General features: G+C 46.2%; 1 protein-coding gene across 4 annotated transcripts in view; it reads right to left on the bottom strand.

Moving 5' to 3' along the window:
* The window catches only part of znf385c (zinc finger protein 385C), a 688,258-nt gene that overhangs the window by 5,166 nt on the left and 661,390 nt on the right, over positions 1-21,702 (bottom strand). For all 4 annotated transcript variants that reach the window (XM_085966483.1, XM_085966484.1, XM_085966485.1 and 1 more), the window contains 2 exons: positions 17,349-17,536; positions 893-991 (listed from right to left, as the gene is read on the bottom strand). In XM_085966483.1, the coding sequence (XP_085822609.1) occupies positions 893-991; positions 17,349-17,536 (287 nt within the window). The remainder of the gene's footprint in view (positions 1-892; positions 992-17,348; positions 17,537-21,702) is intronic.

The raw sequence follows: 21,702 nt of genomic DNA, 5'->3' as shown, positions 1-21,702 counted from the left end.
TCTTGTTAGAGCTCAACCTTTCTGGAGAGAAGGAGGTAGATGTTGTGCTCTTTAAGATATCAGTATTGGAAGCTAGATCTTATAAGGCACTTCCAGATCAGGTACAATATATTTTTTCAATTGTACTTTGTATTTAACTCTTTTGAGTATACCTTTTGAAGGGATGGTCATCACTGTTCTACATCAAGTGGCCTTCCATTGTACCTTTGAAGTGCAACTTTATCCCAACATGAAAGACATTTTCTAGGGTAAAACGTAGATTTGTGCTGCAGCTGTTTAGTTCATTCTAAACTCTGAGTTTGCGTCAGGAGGAGAAACTTGGTAAAGTGAAAGTAGCGTTATGTAAAATCTCTGGTCTGAGTTTAACATTCCTCCAAGTAATGATGGCAGTGTCGTAAACAGATTATTGCAGTTGGGATCATTGTTAACTTTGGCTCATGGAAGTCTGCATTGGGCAGATTATCTGTAAAAATACAGCTTCTGGATCATAGCCCCCTTTACAGAATTACTTTAAAAATGTTGAGAGAGAAATGGTACTTTAAAGTACAGGTAATGCCAAGTAACAACTGAATCATTTTGCGTAGTAGAGTTTTACTTAAACCATTTTTTGTTGATCTATCACGATGATTGTGTATTCTTGGTAAAAAAACAATATAAATATTATAATGTTTTTGTTTGTTGTAATGTTGTGATATTACAAGCTCCCATGGACTGGGTTGTTCAGTGTATGTGAGAGTGTTCAGTCTTTGGAGTAGGGCAGCCAACGTGGAGTAATATGCTAAGAATGCATCAGAACCTCTGTGGAAGCAGCACTCAACATGGTTATAAACTTTGCAGTCAATACGCAATCCTCCTAACATGTCCATAAACAAACTCAGACTCGAGTACTCACCGCTAACACCGCAGTCTGTTGAAGCTTGGTAAAAGGACTGTATTTGGGCTTGGATGGCTTTCCTGTAAGCCTCTCCTTATGTCTTCTACTGGTCATATGCTGCATTGGAAATCAAACAGACTTAAAAATAAACAGCAATACAAAAGCAAAATACTGCGGATAGAATCATAGCATGGTTACAGCACAGAAGGAGGCCATTCGGCCCGTCGAGCCCGTGCCGGCTCTCTGCAAGAGCACCTCAGCTAGTCCCACTCCCCCGTCCTTTCCCCGTAGCTCTGAAAATGTTTTTCTTTCAGGTACTTATCCAATTCCCTTTTGAAAGCCACAATTGAATATGCCTCCACCACCCTTTCAGGCAGTGCATTCCAGATCCTAATCACTCGCTGCGTAAAAAAGTTTTTCCTCATGTCACCTTTGGTTCTTTTGCCAATCACCTTAAGTCTGTACCATTTGGTTCTCGACCCTTCTGCCAATGGGAACAGTTTCTCTCTATCTACTCTGTCTGGATCCCTCATGTTTTGAACACCTCTATCAAATCTCCTCTCAACCTTCTCTAGTCTATCCATATAACTGAAGTCCCTCATCCCTGGAACCATTCTTGTAAATCTGTTCTGCACCCCCTTTAAGGCCTTCACATCCTTCCTAAAGTGCGGTGCCTGGAATTGGACACAATACTCCAGTTGAGGCCGAACCAGTGTTTTATAAAGGCTCATCATAACTTCCTTGCTTTTGCACTCTATAGCCTCTATTTATGAAGCCCAGGATCCCGTATGCTTTTTTAATCGCTTTCTCAACCTGTCCTGCTACCTTCAAGATTTGTGCACATATACCCCCAGGTCTCTCTGTTCATGCACCCCCTTTAGGATTGTACCCTTTAGTTTATATTGCCTCTCCTCGTTCTTCCTACCAAAATGTATCAAATTGCACTTTTCTGCGTTAAATTTCATCTGCCACGTGTCTGCCCAGTCCACCAGCCTGTCTATGTCTTCTTGAAGTCTATCACTATCCTCCTCACTGTTCACTATACTTCCAAGTTTTATGTCATCTGCAAATTTTGAAATTGTGCCCTGTACACCCAAGTCTAAGTCATTAATATATATTAAGAAAAGCAGTGATCCTAGTACTGACCCCTGGGGAACACCATTGTATACCCTCCTCCAGTCCGAAAAACAACCGTTCACCACTACTCTCTATTTCCTGTCATTTAGCCAATTTCGTATCCATGCTGCCACTGTCCCTTTTATTCCATGGGCTTCAACTTTGCTGGCAAGCCTATTATATGGCACTTTATCAAACGCCTTTTGGAAGTCCATGTATACCACATCATCCGCATTGCCCTCATCAACCCTCTCTGTTACCCCATCAAAAAAACTCAATCAAGTTAGTTAAACATGATTTGCCTTTAACAAATCCGTGCTGGCTTTCCTTAATTAGTCCATACTTGCCCAAGTGACTATTAATTTTGTCCCAGATTATCGTTTCTAAAAGCTTCCCCACTGTAATGTATATACCTTTAAGGAGGGAACTATCTTTTACAGCTCATGTATACTGTAGTACCGGCAGCGACCACACCTGTATATAGCACTGAGTAGTAATCTGTACAGATCAGTTCCAGTGTGAGCCAAGTTGAGTAAACACCTGTTGTACCGTTCTCCTGCAGTCTGTGTCTTATTATACACAGACACAACATTGGCGACAAGGCAAGTTCGAACCTACCTGCAACTCTGCATCACCTCCCGGGGATTCGTTCCTGGAGATCAGTGGATTGGAGGTCAAGGCCAGAGACTCGGGCGTCGACCACGGGCAACCGCCCAGTCATCCAGCAGAGACTCGAGAATTGCGGGGGAGGCTGTCGAGAGCCAGGCTTGGCTTTCCAGTCGAGGAGGTCCAGCACAGCAAAGGGCCGAGCAGCGTCGACGGGGGAGAGAGAGGGCAGAGCGCACAGGGCGCAGCCGATGTTCAGGGGCCGAGCAGCGTCGAAGAGAGGGAGAGAGAGACGCACAGAAACCCGCGAGGTGCCGCCATTGCCACGAGGACCGCCGAGAGCGGCGTTGGCAGCAGCGCAGGAGAAGCGCGCGAAACCTACAGGGCGCCGCCATTGCCACGAGAACCGCCGGGAGCAGCGTTGGCAGCAGCGGGGGGAGGAAGGAAAGCGCGGGAGATGCCATTTTAAGCCATTGGGAGATGCCATTTTAAACCACACCCAAAATGCCGAAGAGTGGCAGTATCACCGCATTTGACAATGAAGTCGAAGATTGGACTACATATGTCGAACGAAAAGAGGTAAACTGCAAGGCAAATGAGGTGTCAGATGACAAGAAAGCATCGGTATTGTTAAATTTAATGGGTGCAAAGACATATGGTTTATTACGAAATCTAGTAACCCCAACGAAGCCAATGGAAAAGAGTTTTGAAGACATAGTAACGATACTAAAGGAACATTTAAGCCCCACACCGCTGCTGATATCAGAAAGATTCAAGTTTCACAAACGGAACCAGCATAAGGATGAAAGCAATGCTGATTATTTAACAGAACTGCGCAAAGTATCGAAACACTGCCAGTTTGGAGCAGGACTGGCAGATACCTTAAGGGACAAGTTTGTGTGTGGGCTTCAAAGTGAAGGAACCCAGAAACGGCTTTTATCTGAAAAGGACCTTACGCTGGAAAAGGCTTTCAGCATTGCGGTATCATATGAAGCAGCAGCACGGGGCGCTGCAGAGATATGGCACAAACGAAATGTCATATGGAACAGAGAAGTGCTATCGCTGCGGCAGAACAACACACGACCAGAATGATTGCTGGTTCAAAGACAAAGTGTGCAGACAGTGTGGAAAAGTAGGACACATAGCACGAGTCTGCAGGTCGGGAAAGAAAACCAGCAATAAGAAACCTACCAAAGAAATGTACAAGAAGGTACATAAGATGACGGAGAATAGTTCAGACGAACAAAAGAGTGATAACGACTCTGAAAGCAGGGAACTGAGTTGTCTGAAACTACATAATGTGATCACAACGGAGGATCACCGAACCATTTGGGTCACTCTCAAGATAGCAGGAGTCCAGGTAAAGATGGAATTGGACACAGGATCAGCCCTAACAGTCATAAACCGACGGGACTGCGAGCGGCTATTCTCACACATACCCTTGAGAGACACAAAAATTATTTTGAAGACGTACACGGGACAAAAAGTCTACCCCAAAGGAAAAATAAGGGTGACCGTTATATATAACGGTAAGGAAACACCAAAACTAGACCTGTATGTATTGCAAGATGGAGGACCACCATTACTGGGACGTGAATGGATCCGGAAAATACAACTGGATTTGCATTCCATGCAGGCACTGACTGTGGCTGACAAAAAGGATGATGACGTCACACCTGGGTGACTGTCAAAGATCCTAACTGATGTGAAAGAAGTGTTCCAGCAAGGACTCGGAACACTAAAAGGCATGACAGCGATGATTAAAATTGAAGAAAACGCAAGCCCAACATTTTTTAAGGCCAGACCGGTACCTTATGCGATCCGCCCAGCCGTCGAAGCAGAGCTGGAGAGTCTGGAACGTTCAGGTGTACTGTCCAAGGTAGACTGGAGCGAGTGGGCTACACCCATCGTCCCTGTAATGAAAAAGTCGTTGAGCAGCACGCCTGGGGAACCAAGGAAGGTTCGCATCTGTGGGGACTTTAAGGTAACAGTGAACCCGGTCCTTCACACCGTACAATATCCACTTCCGCGGATTGAAGATATTTTCGCCTCGCTATCTGGAGGGAAACGCTTCACTAAGATTGATCTGGCCCAGGCGTACCTGCAAATGGAGGTAGAAGAAGCATCAAAAAAATACCTCACAATCAACACCCATAAAGGTCTCTACCAGTACAACCGGCTGGTATTCGGGGTAGCATCAGCTCCGGCTATTTGGCAGAAGGCAATGGAACAAGTCCTGCAAGGGATCCCAGGGACCCAGTGTTATTTGGACGACATCCTGGTCACGGGCGAAAATGACAGTGATCACCTTGCCAACCTGGAGCAGGTGCTCACTAGATTGCAGGAATATGGGCTCCGAGCTAACCGCCCCAAATGCGAGTTTTTTAGAAAACAGATCTCGTATTGTGGCCACGTTATCGATAAAGAGGGGTTACATAAGTCCCCAGAGAAGATTGAGGCAGTAGTCAAGGCTCCAGCACCGGAAAATGTGTCACAACTGAGGTCGTTCCTCGAGCTGGTAAACTACTACCATAAGTTCTTGCCAAATTTGTCTACAATACTACACCCACTGAACACTCTACTGCAAACTGGGGTGCCATGGAAGTGGAGTGACGAATGTAGATGAGCTTTCCAGAAGAGCAAAACACTAATCACATCGAAAGAGGTATTGGCCCATTACAACGCAGCATTACCAATTCGGTTGGCATGTGATGCGTCACCCTACGACATTGGAGCGGTGCTGTCGCACAAATTCTCGGACGGCTCAGAGAGGCCAATAGCCTTTGCGTCACGATCACTAACCTCAGCCGAGCGTAACTACGCCCAGATTGACAGGAAGGCCCTCAGCCTAGTGTGGGGAGTGAAAAAGTTCAATCACTATCTGCACGGGCAGAAATTCACCTTGCTGACTGATCACCAGCCTCTTGTCTCCATTTTCAATCCGAAGAAGGCCGTTCTGGTGATGACTGCGCAACGACTACAAAGATGGTCACTTTTTCTAGGGGCGCACCACTATGAGATTGAATATAAGGGCACGAAACAGCATGGAAATGCTGATGGGCTATCACGCCTGCCACTGCCTACTGCGGAGGAAGCACCAGCAGTGGATCCTGTCGAAATATTCCATTCGACTATAGTTGAATACCTACTGGTAACTAACGCTTGTATCGAAAAGGAAACCCGAAATGACCCGACACTGTCTCGGGTATATGATTTGACGGTGAAGGGATGGCCAGCACATGGCGACTCACTGTTGCCAGCATTCTCGACAAGGAGAGAACAGCTGTCAGTGTGCCGGGGGACCTTGATGTGTGGATCCCGAGTGGTAATTCCACCCAAGTTAAGGGATAGAGTGCTCAATGAGCTTCATGAGGGTCATCTGGGAGGGGTAAAAATGAAAAGCCTAGCCAGGGCTTATGTGTGGTTGCCGGGAATCGATAAACAAATCGAGGACCTGACCAAGAGCTGCTCAGGATGCTAGAAAGTCCAAAATGCACCACCACACCCATGGGAGTGGCCCTCATCTCCATGGTATTATGTCTGTGAATGATTGAGACACGGACAGCAGGAGTTGAACAAAACAAGTCTTTACTGATGGAAGTCAATAGTGAAACTGAAAACAACAGAGGCTCACTAGCGCCTTTTATACAGGGGTGGTCACTGCCGGTACTGCAGTCTGAGACCAGTTATTCTCTTAAAGGTACATGCACAACAATTCCTCCCCTTTTAGATAAACAGTACATAACATTCATTTAACAACTAAATGATAACTAATTACAATCACAATTACGGTTGCTAGATACATTGGTTAAGTTTAAGCAATTATAAGTTCAGTCTTTGAGGAGGCTTCCTGATTCTGTCTGGATAACGCCTCTTTGGGGTATCAGGTTCTTCTGGCAATGTTGAGTCGGGATCAATGTCGTTGTTTGGTTCATCTGCTTCCAATATCACCGGTTCTGCGGTAGCTGCAATTGGTACGTCGATTTCATTGCCAGGTGTATCAGATCATGGTGTGGAGTTGACGTTTTCCAGTGACTCTAGAATCTGGTCAGCATGGCGTCTTACAATGCTCTCTCCAACGTCCACGGTATACATGAGAGGTCCTTGCCATGTACAAATCGTTCCTGGCTGCCATTTCTCAGTGCGGTAGTCCCGGGCCAAAACTGGTTGACCTATCTTAAAACTCCTGGTCGGCCTTTCATTCATATTCTGAAACTGCCTGTTCTCCACATCTCTTCGGACGTTTGGCTTAACCAAATCCAAGCGGCATCGTAGTCTTCGATTGAAGAACATCATGGGTGGAGTTTGGTTGGTAACCGCATGTGCCGCATTCCGGTAGGCAAACAAGAAGTTGTCCACCTTGTGTTGTAGGGGTACATCTTCATTACACATTGCCTTGATAGCTTTCTTGAATGTTTGGACAAACCTCTCGGCCAATCCATTAGTGGCTGGATGATATGGGGCAGATGTGTAATGCTTAACACCATTGTTCTTTAAGAACCTCCGGAACTCTTCAGACACAAACTGTGGTCCATTGTCAGAGCAAATCTGTTCAGGCAGCCCATTCCTGGCGAATACGGTTCGTAAAACTGTGATAGTTTTTTCCGTGGTGGTTGAGGACATTTTTATTACCTCTGGCCACTTTGAATGTGCATCCACCGCAATTAAAAACATCGAGTCCATGAAGGGACCAGCAAAATCAATGTGCACCCTTTGCCATGGAGATGAGGGCCACTCCCATGGATGCAGAGGAGCTTGTGGTGGGGCGTTTTGGACCTTCTGGCATCCTGCACAGCTCTTGGTCATCTCTTCGATTTCTCTATTGATTCCCGGCCACCACACAAACGCTCTGGCTAAGTTCTTCATTTTTACCCCACCCAGATGACCCTCATGAAGCTCATTGAGCACTCTATCCGTCAACTTAGGTGGAATTACTACTCTGGATCCACACATCAAGGTTCCTCTGCACACTGACAGCTGTTCTCTTCTCGGCGAGAATGCTGGCAGCAGTGGTTCGCCATGTGCTGGCCATCCCTTCACCGTTAAATCATAGACCCGTGATAGTGTTGGGTCATTCTGTGTTTCCTTTTCTATGTTTGCATTCGTCACAGGGAGGCATTCGACTATGGTCGAGTGGAATAACTCCATTGGATCCACTGCAAGGTCTTCTTCTTCCACCGTCGGCAACGGTAGGCGTGACAATCCATCAGCATTCCCATGCTGTTTAGTTCCTTTGTACTCGACGTCATATTGGTGTGCCCCTAGGAAAAGGGACCACCTCTGCAGCCATTGTGCTGTCATTATCGGTACGCCCTTCTGAGGGTTGAAAATGGAGACAAGAGGTTGATGATTGGTTAGTAGAGTAAATTTTTGACCGTGCAGGTAGTGATTGAACTTCTTCACCCCCCACACTAGGCCGAGGGCCTCTCTGTCAATCTGGGCGTAGTTACGCTCGGCAGAAGTTAACGAGCGTGAAGCAAAAGCTATCGGCCTCTCTAAACCATCAAGGAATTTATGTGACAGTACCGCTCCAATGCCGTAGGGAGACGCATCACACGCCAGTCTGATCGGCAGTGCTGGGTTGTAGTGAGCCAATACTTCCCTTGAAGTGATTAAGTCCTTACTCTTCTGAAAGGCCCGCTTACAATCATTGCTCCATTTCCATGCTACTCCCATTCGTAGCAGGGCGTTCAGTGGGTGCAGAATTGTCGACAAATTCGGCAAAAACTTATGGTAGTAATTCACCAATCCGAGGAATGACCTCAGTTGCGACACATTTTCAGGTGCTGGGGCCTTAACAACCGCTTCAATTTTGTCAGGGGACTTATGTAACACCTCTTCATCAATCACGTGGCCACAATACGATATCTGTTTCTTAAAAAACTCGCACTTGGGGCGGTTGGCTCGTAGCCCATGTTCCCGTAGTCTAGTGAGCACCTGTTCTAGGTTGTTAAGGTGTTCACTGTCATCTTCACCTGTCACAAGGATGTCGTCCAAGTAACACTGAGTCCCCGGCATCCCTTGCAGGACTTGTTCCATCGCTCTTTGCCATATCGCCGGAGCCGATGCTACTCCGAATACCAATCGATGATACTGGTAAAGACCTTTGTGAGTGTTTATTGTGAGATACTTCCTAGAGGACTCTTCAACCTCCATCTGCAAATATGCTTGTGCTAGGTCAATTTTTGTAAAACGCTTCCCTCCAGACAGTGAGGTGAAGATGTCTTCTACCCTTGGAAGAGGATATTGTACTGTGTGAAGGACTGGGTTCACTGTCACCTTGAAATCCCCACAGATGCGAATCTTCCTTGGCTCCCCGGACTTATTGCTTAACGTTTTCTTCATGACAGGAACGGTGGGTGTCGCCCACTCGCTCCAGTCGACCTTAGACAACACGCCTGCCTTCTCCAGATTCTCCAGCTCTGCCTTGACGGCTGGGCGAATTGCATATGGTACCGGTCTTGCTTTGAAAAACTTGGGAACTGCATTCTCTTCTATTTTTATCGAGGCGGTTACGCCTTTAAGCGTGCCCAGTTCTTGTTGAAATACCTCTTTGGCGTTAGCTAAGATTGTTGACAATCGTCCAGGAGTGACGTCTTCATTTTTTTTACCGTCCACCGTCATTGCATGAATGGAGTGCCAATCTAAGTTTATCTTCCTGATCCATTCACGTCCCAATAACGGTGGTCCACTATTTGGCAGTATGTAGAGATACAATTTCCGTATTTTCTTGCCGTTGTATTCGACAGGCACCCTTATTTTTCCTCTGGGGTATACTTTTTGCCCCGTATACGTCGTCAAGACGATGGATGTCTCTCTCAAGGGTATGTGTGAGAATAGCCGCTCGTAGTCTCGTCGATTCATGACGGTTAGCGCTGATCCTGTATCCAATTCCATTTTAACTTGGGACCCTGCTATCGTGAGGGTGACCCAAATGGTTCGGTGATCCTCTTTTGCGGTTACATTGTGAAGTTTGGGACAGCTTAGTCTCCTGTTCCCGGATTCACTATCGCTCATCTGGTCTTCGGAACTACTGTCCGTCATCTTTTGTACTTTCTTGTACGGTCCGTTAGTAGCCTTTTTGTTGTCGCTGGTCTTCTTCCCAGACCTGCAAACTCGTGCAATTTGTCCCATCTTTCCGCATTGCCTGCATATTTTGTCTTTGGACCAGCAGTCCTTCTGGTCATGGTTAGTTCTGCCGCAGCAATAACATTTTGCAAATCCCTGTGTCATTTCGTGGGGCCGTATTCCTGTGGCTTTTGTTGAATTTCTGCAGCTCCCCTGGCTGCTGCTTCATATGATACTGCCACGCTGAAAGCCTTATCTAGCGTCAGCTCTTTCTCTGATAGTAACTTCTTCTGTGTTCCTTCACTCAGGAGTCCACAGAGAAATTTGTCCCGTAGGGTATCTGCCAGTCCTTCTCCAAACTGGCAGTGCTTTGATAGCTTGCGTAGTTCCGTAAGGTACTCAGCATTGCTCTCATCTTTATGCTGAGTTCTCCTGTGGAATTTAAATCTTTCTGCTATCAACAGCGGTGCAGGGTTTAGGTGTTCCTGTAGGACAGCAACAATTTCATTAAAACTCTTCGCCTTCGGTTTGGCTGGAGTAATCAGGTCCCGCAATAGGCCGTACGTTCTAGCGCCCATTAAGTTTAGCAATACCGATGCCTTTTTCTCATCAGCTATTTCGTTTGCCTCGAAATATACCTCGACTTTTTCCACATACATGGTCCAGTCCTCTATTGTATTATCAAAAGCAGTGATACAGCCAGTCTTTGGCATCTTGCAAATCTAAAATGGCGTCTCCCGCGCTTTGCCTTCTTCCCCATTTAACAAAATGGCGCCTCCCGCGCTTTGCCTTCTTCCCCGCTGATTAAGATGGCGCCTCCCGCGCTTTGCCTTCTTCCCCGCTGTTGCTGGCGCTGCTTTCCGCGGTTCCCGTTGCAACCTGCAGCTCCTCGCGGTTTCTTGCGCGTTTAATATTTCTTTTTTTATTATTTTCCCATCGTGGAACAACCCTGTGGGACTCTTGCCTCCCTCTTCTCGGGTCTATACGCAGCCCGGCTTCGTAGCACCGGCCGCGCCCTGTGTGCTCCACCCTCTCTCTCTCTTCTTCCCGACAACGCTGCTCGGCCCCGTTGCAAGCCACCCGCTCGAGTTCGCGACCGCCGCAGCCCAGGAAGGATCAGTGTACTACCTGCCACCAGCCCGATTAGCTGAAGCACCATCGACAGGAACCAGGCCCCGCTTCCGACAGCTTCTCCAGCAATCTTCAACTCCGCTAACAGAGGGGCGGATGCCCACGGTCGACGCCCGTTTCTACTGCCTCTTACTTTTTTTTCTTTTTCTTTCTGGCCTCGACCTCTGCTCACTTCGCTGTAGGAATGGATCCCAGGAGGTGGTGCAGACTGTAGGTAGGTTCGTATCTGCTCGTCGCCAGTATTATGTCCGTGAATGATTGAGACACGGACAGCAGGAGTTGAACAAAACAAGTCTTTACTGATGGAAGTCAATAGTGAAACTGAAAACAACAGAGGCTCACTAGCGCCTTTTATACAGGGGTGGTCACTGCCGGTACTGCAGTCTGAGACCAGTTATTCTCTTAAAGGTACATACACAACACATGGCAACGGGTGCATATTGATTTTGCTGGTCCATTCATGGACTCAATGTTTTTAATAGCTGTGGATGCGCAGTCAAAATGGCCTGAGGTCATCAAAATGTCCTCCACCACCACGGAGAAAACTATTGCAGTCCTACGGACCATTTTTCCAGGAATGGCTTGCCAGAACAGATTTGCTCCGACAACGGACCACAGTTTGTGTCCGAAGAGTTCTGGAGGTTCTTGAAAAAGAATGGGGTAAGGCATTACACATCCGCCCCGTATCATCCAGCCACAAATGGATTGGCTGAGAGGTTCGTACAAACCTTTAAGAAGGCAATAAAGGCTATGTACAATGACAACATTCCGCTGCAGCACAAGGTGGACAATTTCCTGTTCGCCTACCGGAATGCGACACCTGCAGTCACCAACCAGGCCCCAGCCATGATGTTCTTTAACCGAAGGTTAAGATCTCGCCTGGATTTGCTCAGACCAGACGTACGAAGAGATGTTGAGAGTAAGCAATTCCAGCACATCCATGAGAAGCCAACAAGGAGCTTCAATGTAGGGCAACCAGTCTTGGCCCGCGACTACCGAACAGAAAAATGGCAGCCAGGAACGATATGCACACGGCAGGGCCCACTAATGTACACAGTGGACGTTGGGGAGAGCATCGTGAGACGCCATGCTGACCAGATCCTAGAGTCACAGGAACAAGTCAACCCCATGCCTTGCCCATACGTACCTGGTGATGAACCCGACGTACAGGTCGCATCTACCCCAGAAACAGTAGCATCGGAAGCTGATGAACCAACCGACGACAGGGGGCCAGAATCGCCTCCGCACCAAGAGCAAGACACTCGGGAAAGGCGCTATCCAGAAAGGATCAGGAAGCCTCCCGAAAGACTGAATATATAAATAGACTATTTTCAGCTAATGTTGCATGTTAAAAGTGTTAATTGTAATTAGTTTGATATTTAATTGTTAAATGAGTGTTTTGGTACTGTTAATCTAAAAGGGGAGGAATTGTAATGTATATACCTTTAAGGGGGGAACTATCTTTTACAGCTCATGTATACTGTAGTACCGGCAGTGACCACACCTGTATATAGCACTGAGCAGTAATCTGTACAGATCAGTTCCAGTGTGAGCCAAGTTGAGTAAACACCTGTTGTACCGTTCTCCTGCAGTCTGTGTCTTATTATACACAGACACAACACCCACTACCGAGGTTAAGCTGACTGGCGTGTAGTTGCTGGGTTTATCCTTACACCCTTTTTTGAACAAGGATGCTGGAAATCTGAAATAAAAACGGACTGCAACTGTTGGTGATTATTCCCATCTACACCTCCTCTAGACCCATCTTTTGTTTCTTTGCTTGTTCCATTACCATATCCTTTCACCTTGCACCATCTGTCTTTTAATCTCTCCTGCCTTCCACCCTATCACAGACCTACCCTTTTGTTCTTTCCTCCCCTCCCCCCTTTCCCTGCCCCTGCACTTGCTTAAAGGTCATTGAACTGAAATGTTAACTTTGTTTTTCTCTCCACAGATGCTGCCTGACCTGCTGAGTATTTCCAGCATTTTCTCTTTTTATTAAAAATAAACAGAGTGTTTGAAAGAAAGACTTTGTTCAGTCATTTTAGTGAAAGCACAATACTGTGCTGATATTGCTCGCCCTATGTCTACATGCAACTTTTAAATAACATTTGCATTTTGCCATAACCTTTGAATCTGTTAAACAGATCTATTGCAAAAGGGCGAGCCTCATAATGACTTCATCTATTGGACTTCATATTAACTATAATATATTCATTGACAAAAGTACATGGGGCAAGCCACAATTTAAAAAATGAAGGTACAGGAAACTCTTTATTATCCGGCACCAATGGGACCGGCGTGGTGCCGGTTTATCAAGAAGTCTGGATTACAGAGAGGTATAGTTAAAAGGTACGAGAGCTCTGTACACAGCAACAAATCCAGGCTTCCCTGTTGCTTAGCAACATGTGCAGGAACTCCGGCCACAGACCAAGCGTCCCTGGTGCACGAACACCAGTTACACAGCCACAGATCCAGGAACTGCCACTAATATGAAATAAAACTTAACCTGAACCTACTCCTGAATTTTGCCGGTTAACAGAAAGTTTCCTGTATTGCTTATCAGCTGCCACGTGCAGCCTCACTTTGTTCTGTAATTTCATTCAGAAGTTGTAACCAATGAAAAGCCCTGGTACCATCTATGATCTTTCCTTGCCTGATCAATATCTGCCATTTAGATTACAACAGTAGATTCTCAGAATCCTTTTACAGTCTTTAGCAGCTTGCTTCCACCTCTCCATCTTGCTCCTCACAAGATCTATTTCATAGAACCTCAGCTACTACAGATTTTTATCTAGTTCATCAAGGAGGTCTCTGAGCACTTACAATGCCTGCTCTGTCTGGCTTTGTGGAGCTGAAAAATGCTGTAGGATATTTAACTGCTGTTTTTCAAAAATCCTGCCGTAAAGCTCTTAGAAATCCCAGATTCTCTTGGGTCCACTTTGGCTGCTGTGGAGATGAGTCACGGAGGTTCTGCACGCTTCCTCTCAGTATAGATGATATACAATGTATCTGGGACAGCCAATCAGTGGTGCTTGCCTCTCTGTATGGCAGTTGCTTACATCAGAAGTCCTGCCTGTGGACTTCCAGTGCCAGAATCAGACCTGCAACCTTCAACTGGATCTCTTATTACGTTTGTGTCGACTTTCTCTGATCATCTACATATATCAATCTAATAAACTTTGCTAGGCTACTGATAACACCCATGGGAGTATGGGGAAGGATTTCCTATTTCTATTGAAAGTACTAGCATGATCTCCACCATGAACACGTCAACATACGTCGCCATTCCTTCATGGTTGCTGGGTCAATATCCTGGAACTCCCTACCGAACAGCACTGCGGGAGTACCTTCACCACACGGACTGCAGTGCTTCAAGAAGGCGGCTCACCATCGCCTTCTCAAGGGAAACTAGGGATGGGAAATAAATGCTGGCCTTGCTAGCAACGCCCGCATCCTGAGATGTTGAAATATTAATGCGTAATGTTGAAGCACATTGAACAATTTGTGAATATTGGTTCGCTATCCCAAAATTATTGCACACTGATTTTTCTTCTACATACTTTGGTTATACTTCAGCAGAGGAAACACCACAACATCACAATTCCAGAGACCTCTGGATGCTAGTCAGAGCACAAAGCATAGAATCTTTGTCAGCATAACGTAACTTTTTATGTAACATGTGGAAGATTAAAAGCTCCAAAAGTTTCGCAAGCAAACAATAAATGTAAAGAAAGTCCAGACGTATAATTTAACAAGGAACCGCCTTGGTAATTTATCAGTGAAGGTTTTGCGTTACGTCAATGTGACTGCAGGTTTTATGTCTCAGTAAAAGTTGACACACCAAATTGGCAATCAGAATGGTGATGAATTTCACTGGCTCTCAGCTAGCTGTGGAAACTGAAGTAAATACACCTCTCCTTTATCTACTTATATAAAATAGGGAGATATGTTCCTCTCCCTGGCTGATCTGTAGCACAGCATTGAATTCAGAGCTCAACACTCAGTAATTCAGCTTACGGGCTCCTTGGCTGAAGGTTAATAGTTTCAGTTATGAAAGGAGATTCAGAGATAGAGGAAATGTAAGAAAAGTTAAAAAAAAGTACCTTTTAGCCTAAAACCTTTTTTAGTGTCAGTCATGGCTCAGTGGGAGCTCTCTTGCCTCTGAGTCAGAAGGTTGTGGGTTCAAGTCCCGCTCCAGAGACTTGCACACAAAAGCTTAGGCTGACACTCCAGTGCAGTGCTGAGGGAGCACTGCACTGTCGGAGGTGCCGTCTTTTGGATGAGACGTGAAACCGAGGCCCCATTTGCTCTCTCAGGTGGACGTAAAAGCTTCCATGGCACTATTTCGAAAAAGTGCAGGGGAGTTCTCCCTGATGTCCTAGCCAATATTTAACCTTCAATCAACATCACTAAAAAAAAATGATCTGGTCATTATCACATTGCTATTTGTTGGAGCTTGCTGTGTGCAAATTGGCTGTCGCGTTTCATACATTACAACAGTGACTACACTTCAGAAGTACTTAATTGGCTGTAAAGCACTTTGGGACGTCCTGAGGTTGTGAAAGGTGCTGTACAAATGCAAGTCTTTTTTTTCTTTCTAAAGCTTGAGCCTTGTACACTGTACAAATAAACCCTGAAGCTGATATTTTAGCCCAATTATTAAACACAGCTAATGTGTATACAAATTACCTCAACCCAACAATGAATATGTTTCTAAAAATCTATAGCTTCATAGTGTTCCTGAATATTTTATTTAACCAGATGTAATTATTCCTTGCCATTGAATGACCTTTTCAGTGTTTGTAAAAGACAGAAAAATAGTTGAAGGGTATAACTGTCTAATTAAACTAGCTTGCATGTTAATCTCTGTACATTTTGTTTGAAGTTTTCAGGTATGTACTGATGAGTCACTCACTGTATATAATCCTGTCTGTACAATGCCTTGCAAGCACATACAGTTAGGTATTGAGTTGAGTTATTGAAATTGTGTGTAGTTAGGGCCTTATACAGCTAGCAAAGACGTCCTGCCATAGAGGGTGTATTAAGGCGGTGTTGTTGGAGTTAGTAGTCAGGGGGGAAGGATTAGGGTCAGAGAGTTGCAGTGGTTGACATCTTTAGTTAAATGAGGGCAAGCAAAGGTCCAATTTTTAAAATTATTAACAACAGCTTGCAACTTTGTACCACCTTTCCTGTAATGAAACACCCCAAGGTACTTTACAGGGAAGTTGGAGAACCTGAGCTGGAAGAGGGAGAGAAATGAGTTGAGGTGACCAAAGGCAAGGTCAAAAAGGTAGTTTTTGAATAGGTTTCCATCGAGCAAAAGGTAGCAAGACGGAGGAGAATTCCTGACTCGAGGGGGATTGGTGGCCGTAACCTCTGCTCTCTGGGGTCGCCAACTCTGGTTGGATGTATTCCTGGAGGTTTAATCACATGACCTCCCACCTCTGACAGGCCTACATCGTCAAATAGCTTTTTTTTTGCATTTACAATATTTCTATAACTAATAAACAAAAGTATTCAAAGAATATGAAAAAAAAACGTAATTTTGTTTAATGCCCCTAAAATTTTCCTCGTTGGTTGCTCGCAGCTGTGTTCAGGAGATTAATCTTAAATTCCTGAAGACTCCAAAGAAATCCTGGAGCGTTGGCAACCCTACTACTATCACTAGTGGAGTGGAGGGGGTGGGCGGTGGCAGAGAGTCAGAAGAATAGAGGGTGCGTGCTGGGGTGTAGGGTGGGAATGGATTGCAAATGGACATAGGAACAGTTGCTGCACTAAAGCTGCTTGCTTGGAATTAAGTAAAGCAGGTTCCATCTGCTTTTGTGTGACCAGAGATTGTAATAACTTTACTGTACAGGCTGCTTTAGAAACTGCATTTACCCAGTCAACTACAGGAAACTCTCGTTTAAACGGCACCTAAATATCCGGAATTTTCTATTAACCGGCAAAATTTTCACTCTGAAAACAACACCTCAATAACCGGCAATGTTGCCGAGTCCGAGTCTCCCGCGGTGGCCGAGTTAGTCAGTGGGGGTAGTTCTCCAAACTGCCACTACTCGGCTTCTCGGCGCTGTCGGAACTCGGAACACCTCAATACCCCTGTAACAGGAGTCTGACTCTCCCCCGCTGCCGGTTGTCTCTTCTGATCCGTCATTTTACAGGGGTACTGTGCGTCTCCCACGCTGCTGGTAGTCATTGCATTGCATTACCCTCAACTGGCAGTACTGTACATAATCAAGCATCTTCCACCATCCATTTAACACAACATTCTGTAGGTGAGTACCCAATTACTGTATACTGCACATTTCTTGATTTTTAAAAATTTTTCTTTGTTAAAAATAGCCTCGGTAGATAACCCTCTCCGTCATCCGGAATTTTTGATCATCCGGCAACACGCCGGTCCCGTCGGTGCTGGATACCAAAGAGTTTCCTGTACTGAGCCATGAAAATCACACTTTAAGTAATGAAATTCTTTGGACAAATGCACAAAGTAAAATTTGACATCTCAGCTTCATAAATTTCAGGAGAAGTAATCCTAACTTTAACTCACCTGTTTGAGTTGTGTTTCAGAGTTGACATATATTTCACAGATATTACAGTGAAAAGCCTTGCTCTGTAGGCCAATGCTTCCCTTGTTACCAATCCGCTTGGTTTTGTACAAAGTCCGTGGGAACAGTCTCAGTCTGCTTCTTCTGCTGTGACTGTTCTGACCCTGCAGCATTGACTTATGCTTGGACCCTAAAAAAAAAACCAAATAACTATTTTACAACGCACCAGGCTTAACTTTGCCATTTTTAGTTACAGCAACACTGGTCACAAAGGTATTATAAATGCATAAGATCAAACAAAACCACTACACAGTCAGCTTGTTCAAATTCAATTACCAATGTGTGGACTGTAATTGCATTTCAGTATTACAACTGCAGATTGTTTAAGATTAAAATTCAGATTTCCTTTAGAACGTACTGGAATACATTAACGCCTTGCTCTGATGTGATCTGTAATTATGTTTCGCATTTTTTTTAGAGCTAGGAATGTCCCTTTGTTTATGTGTTAATGGTTGGAGGTTTTACATGAACGGTAAAAAAGGACTGTCGGGAAGTTCTCCTGATCGGCCGCTCGAACTTCGGTGGAAACCTCGGGTAGATGCATAAACAGGGTTTCAGCCAATCTTCCGTCCTGAAGTTATGACAGCCGATCGAGAGAATCCTGAGGCAATTCCCAGCGGATAAGCCAATGATTGCAAAAGTAAATCATTTTTATTTTTACAGGATAGTGGTATCAGTGGCAGTCTAGCCTCTGAGTCAGAAGGTCATGGGTTCAAGTCCCACTCCAGAAATTTGAGCACAAAAATCTAGACTGACACTCCAGTGCAGTACTGAGGGAGTGCTGCACTGTCGGAGGTGCCGATTTTCGGATAAGATGTTAAACCGAGGCCCTGTCTGCTCGCTCAGGTGGACGTAAAAGATCCGATGGTACTATTTCGAAGAGCAGGGGAGTTAACCCTGGTGTCCTGGTCAATCAACATAACAAAAATAGATTATTTGGTCATTATCACATTGCTGTTTGTGGGAGCTTGCTGTGCGCAATTGGCAGCCACGTTTCCTACATTACAACAGTGACTACACTTCGAAAGTACTTCATTGGCTGTGAAGCGCTCTGGGACGTCCTGAGGTCATGAAAGTTGCTATATAAATGCAAGCCATTCTTTTCTTTGCAGAAAACAGAATAAATTGGCTGCCGCATTTGTCTACATAACAACAGTGAGTCATTGGCTGTAAAGCACATTGGGACATCCTGAAGTTGAGAAAGCCACTATATAAATGCTAGTTCATTTGTTTCTTTTCCAGACTAGACAGGCTAAAAATTACTATTTTCAATAATAGTGGAAAATGTTTAATGCATTTGTATGACATTCTTCCACCCGTTACTTTAATGGAGGTGTTAATCTGCATAATTTAATGCCACTGTTACAAAAGTGAACACAGGAACAACAATGAATGTGTTAAATGTTTTCCTGCGGCTATTAGTAACAGTAATTTCTAGACTTCCCTCTTTTGAGAAATTACTTGTTTTGAAGTATTAAATTTATTAAACTCATATCAAAATATCCCATCAGACATCCAATCCAACAATTCTATACAATCAATGTATACTTTTGGACCTAACAGCTGTTGGGATCAAAAATCTAGGGTGACACTCCAGTACTGTACTGAGGGAGTGCTGCACTGTCGGAGGTGCCGTCTTTCGGATGAGACGTTATACCGAGGCCCCGTCTGCCCTCTCAAGTGGACTTAAAAGATCCCTATTTTGAACAATTTCAAAGAGGATCAGGGGTGTCCTGGCCAATATTTATACCTCAAATCAACATCACCAGTGAAAAACTGTTTATCTGGTCATTATCACGTTTCTGTTTGTGGGAGCTTGCTGAGTGTGATTGGCTGCTGTGTTTCCTATATTACAACAGTGACTACACTTCAAAAGTACTTCATTGGCTGTAAAGTGCTTTGGGATGTCCTGAGGTTGTGAAAGGTGCTATATAAATGCAAGTCTTTCTTTTATATCTACTTCAATGGAACTGAGCAATTACCAGCTTTGGCTCCACAGTTTAACTACACATTGGCCTAGAAATTCAGTTGGGCGCGCCAGCCGTTAGCGCCTTAGGAGGAGTAGATCTCGAGCGCTAGGCGCTTATCGCCCGGGCGCAGCGCGATCTGCGTCTCTCCCCAACTTCAGGACACATTTAGCGCCGGCGCAAAGTCTTAGCGCGCGCCCTGCTGCGCGCGCAGATCATGACGTCATTTAATAGTGCAACGCCCTTTGTGCGCCCCAAACCGGAACTTCACTCGCGCCGGCCCATTGTGCGCCGGGCGGCCCGAGCGACTGTGAAGTGGAACGGTACACAGCCCAGCCGGGCCGCGGGGAGCGCAAATTAAAGGGCACTTACCCAGCAGTATAAAGGCCAGCCATTTTGCAGCATTCACTCTTGTGCAACGGTTTTTTGGACAGAGACCAAGGAGGAGAGTTTACTGGTTTGGACCAACACTTGGACAGGTATTTTTGGCTCAGGCCAGAGCTTACCAATTATCTTTGCCTTCATTCAGAGCTCAGTGTTTGCCAGCATATAATGGGGGCTGCATTGGGTGGCAACGCTGAATTTCAGCCTTATGCCAGAAGGGCTTACAGACGCCGTGAGAGAGTGGCAGCCCTGGCTAGACGCAGAGGGGGCAACAGGCGTCGCCAACTGAGGCCTTACCCACGCAGGGTATACCGCCAGCAGACCTCCTATCTGACCATGTCTGCCGCGATGTGTGTTAGGAGGCTGCGATTCCGAAGGGAGGTGGTTGCAGACATCTGCCGGCTGCTTCAGAGAGATCTGCAGCCACAGCTGATGCGCAGGACGTCTCTGTCGGTGGCAGTGAAGGTGACGGTGGCTCTCAACTTCTATGCCTCCAGCTCCTTCCAATCCGCTACTGGGGACATCGCTAACATCTCCCAGTTCGCCGTGCATTGCTGCATCCGCCGGGTGACCAAAGCCCTTTTCAGAAGGAGACATCAATTCATCTCCTTCCCCATGACCCTGGACAAGCAGCAGCAGCGTGCAGTGGGGTTTGCAAGAATAGCGGGCTTCCCCATGGTGCAGGGCACCATTGACTGCACGCATGTGGCTTTGCGGGCACCTCTTGAGCATGCCGAGGATTACCGCAACCGGAAGGGCTACCATTCCCTCAATGTACAGCTGGTGTGTGACCACAGGCAGCGCATCCTAGCTGTCAATGCCCGCTTTCCAGGCAGCAGCCACGATGCCTTTATCCTGCGACAGACAACTGTGGCTGACATGTTCCAGGCACAGCCTCCCCCAAGAGGATGGCTTATCGGGGACAAAGGCTATCCTTTGTGTACCTGGCTCATGACCCCTGCTGAAGAGGCATACAACGAGAGCCATCAAGCGATGAGGAACCTCATAGAACAAACAATCGGCGTGCTCAAGCAACGGTTCCGCTGTCTCGATCGCTCCGGGGGAGCCCTCCAGTATTCGCAGGATCGAGTCTCCCAATTCGTCGTCGTTTGCTGCATGCTGCACAACCTGGCTATCCGCAGGACTCAGGCACTGCCACCTCACGTTGGACCACCACCTCAGGAGGAGGAGCAGGAGGAGCATGAGGACGACGAGGACGAGGAGTACCAGCCCAGGAGGGACGCACAATGTCCAAGGGCCGCCCGTCGGCGGCTTATTGAACGTCACTTCTAGGCCCCCTGTCAGGGAATGGCTTGTGCCAATGATAGAACATGATTGCAGCCGCTCCGCAAGCCCTCAGCCGGTTAAGGCAACAAACACTTCAAAGATCAAACATGGACAATGTGAATAAATAAAATGCTTTATTGTACAAACTCTGGGCCCTTCCCACATGAAAACCAAAAACAGACGAAACCCCCAAAAAACACTCAAACACATTACTCGCTCCCACAACCTGGAGAGGATTAACAAAATAGGGCAACTAAAATGGCCGTCATTCTTGGCCTTCGTCCAAAACAAACATCACATCATCGGCCTTCAAAAAACAAACATCCAATTCTCGCCCTCAAGAAACAAACACAAATGGCCACACATTCGACTATTTGGCCCGCTAGGGCGATGCCTTGGCCATCTTTGGGTGGCCCCTGCCCGCCCTGCTGCTCCACCTCAAAGTAAGGCCATTGGCTGCTGCAAGGCTGGGGGCAGGCTCCTGAGGGGCACATGTCGTGACGGCAGATGCCCTTGGGGGTCGGCCTAGTCGAGGTCTGGCCGTCGAGCAGGCGGCTGTTGATTGCTGCAGCTGTGGCTGGCCAGCATCAGTCGCTGCAGCAGCTCCTGGCAGCTCCACTGGGGGAGTGGCAGTGGCGGCTGGAGGAATGGCGGCAAG

Source organism: Somniosus microcephalus, chromosome 24, assembly GCF_052327205.1.
Source record: "Somniosus microcephalus isolate GS21.2 chromosome 24, FLI_Smic_1.0, whole genome shotgun sequence".
NCBI classification, from domain to species: Eukaryota; Metazoa; Chordata; class Chondrichthyes; order Squaliformes; family Somniosidae; genus Somniosus; species Somniosus microcephalus.
Note: the sequence above shows the minus strand (reverse complement) of the source record. Positions and strands in the feature narration are given on the sequence as shown.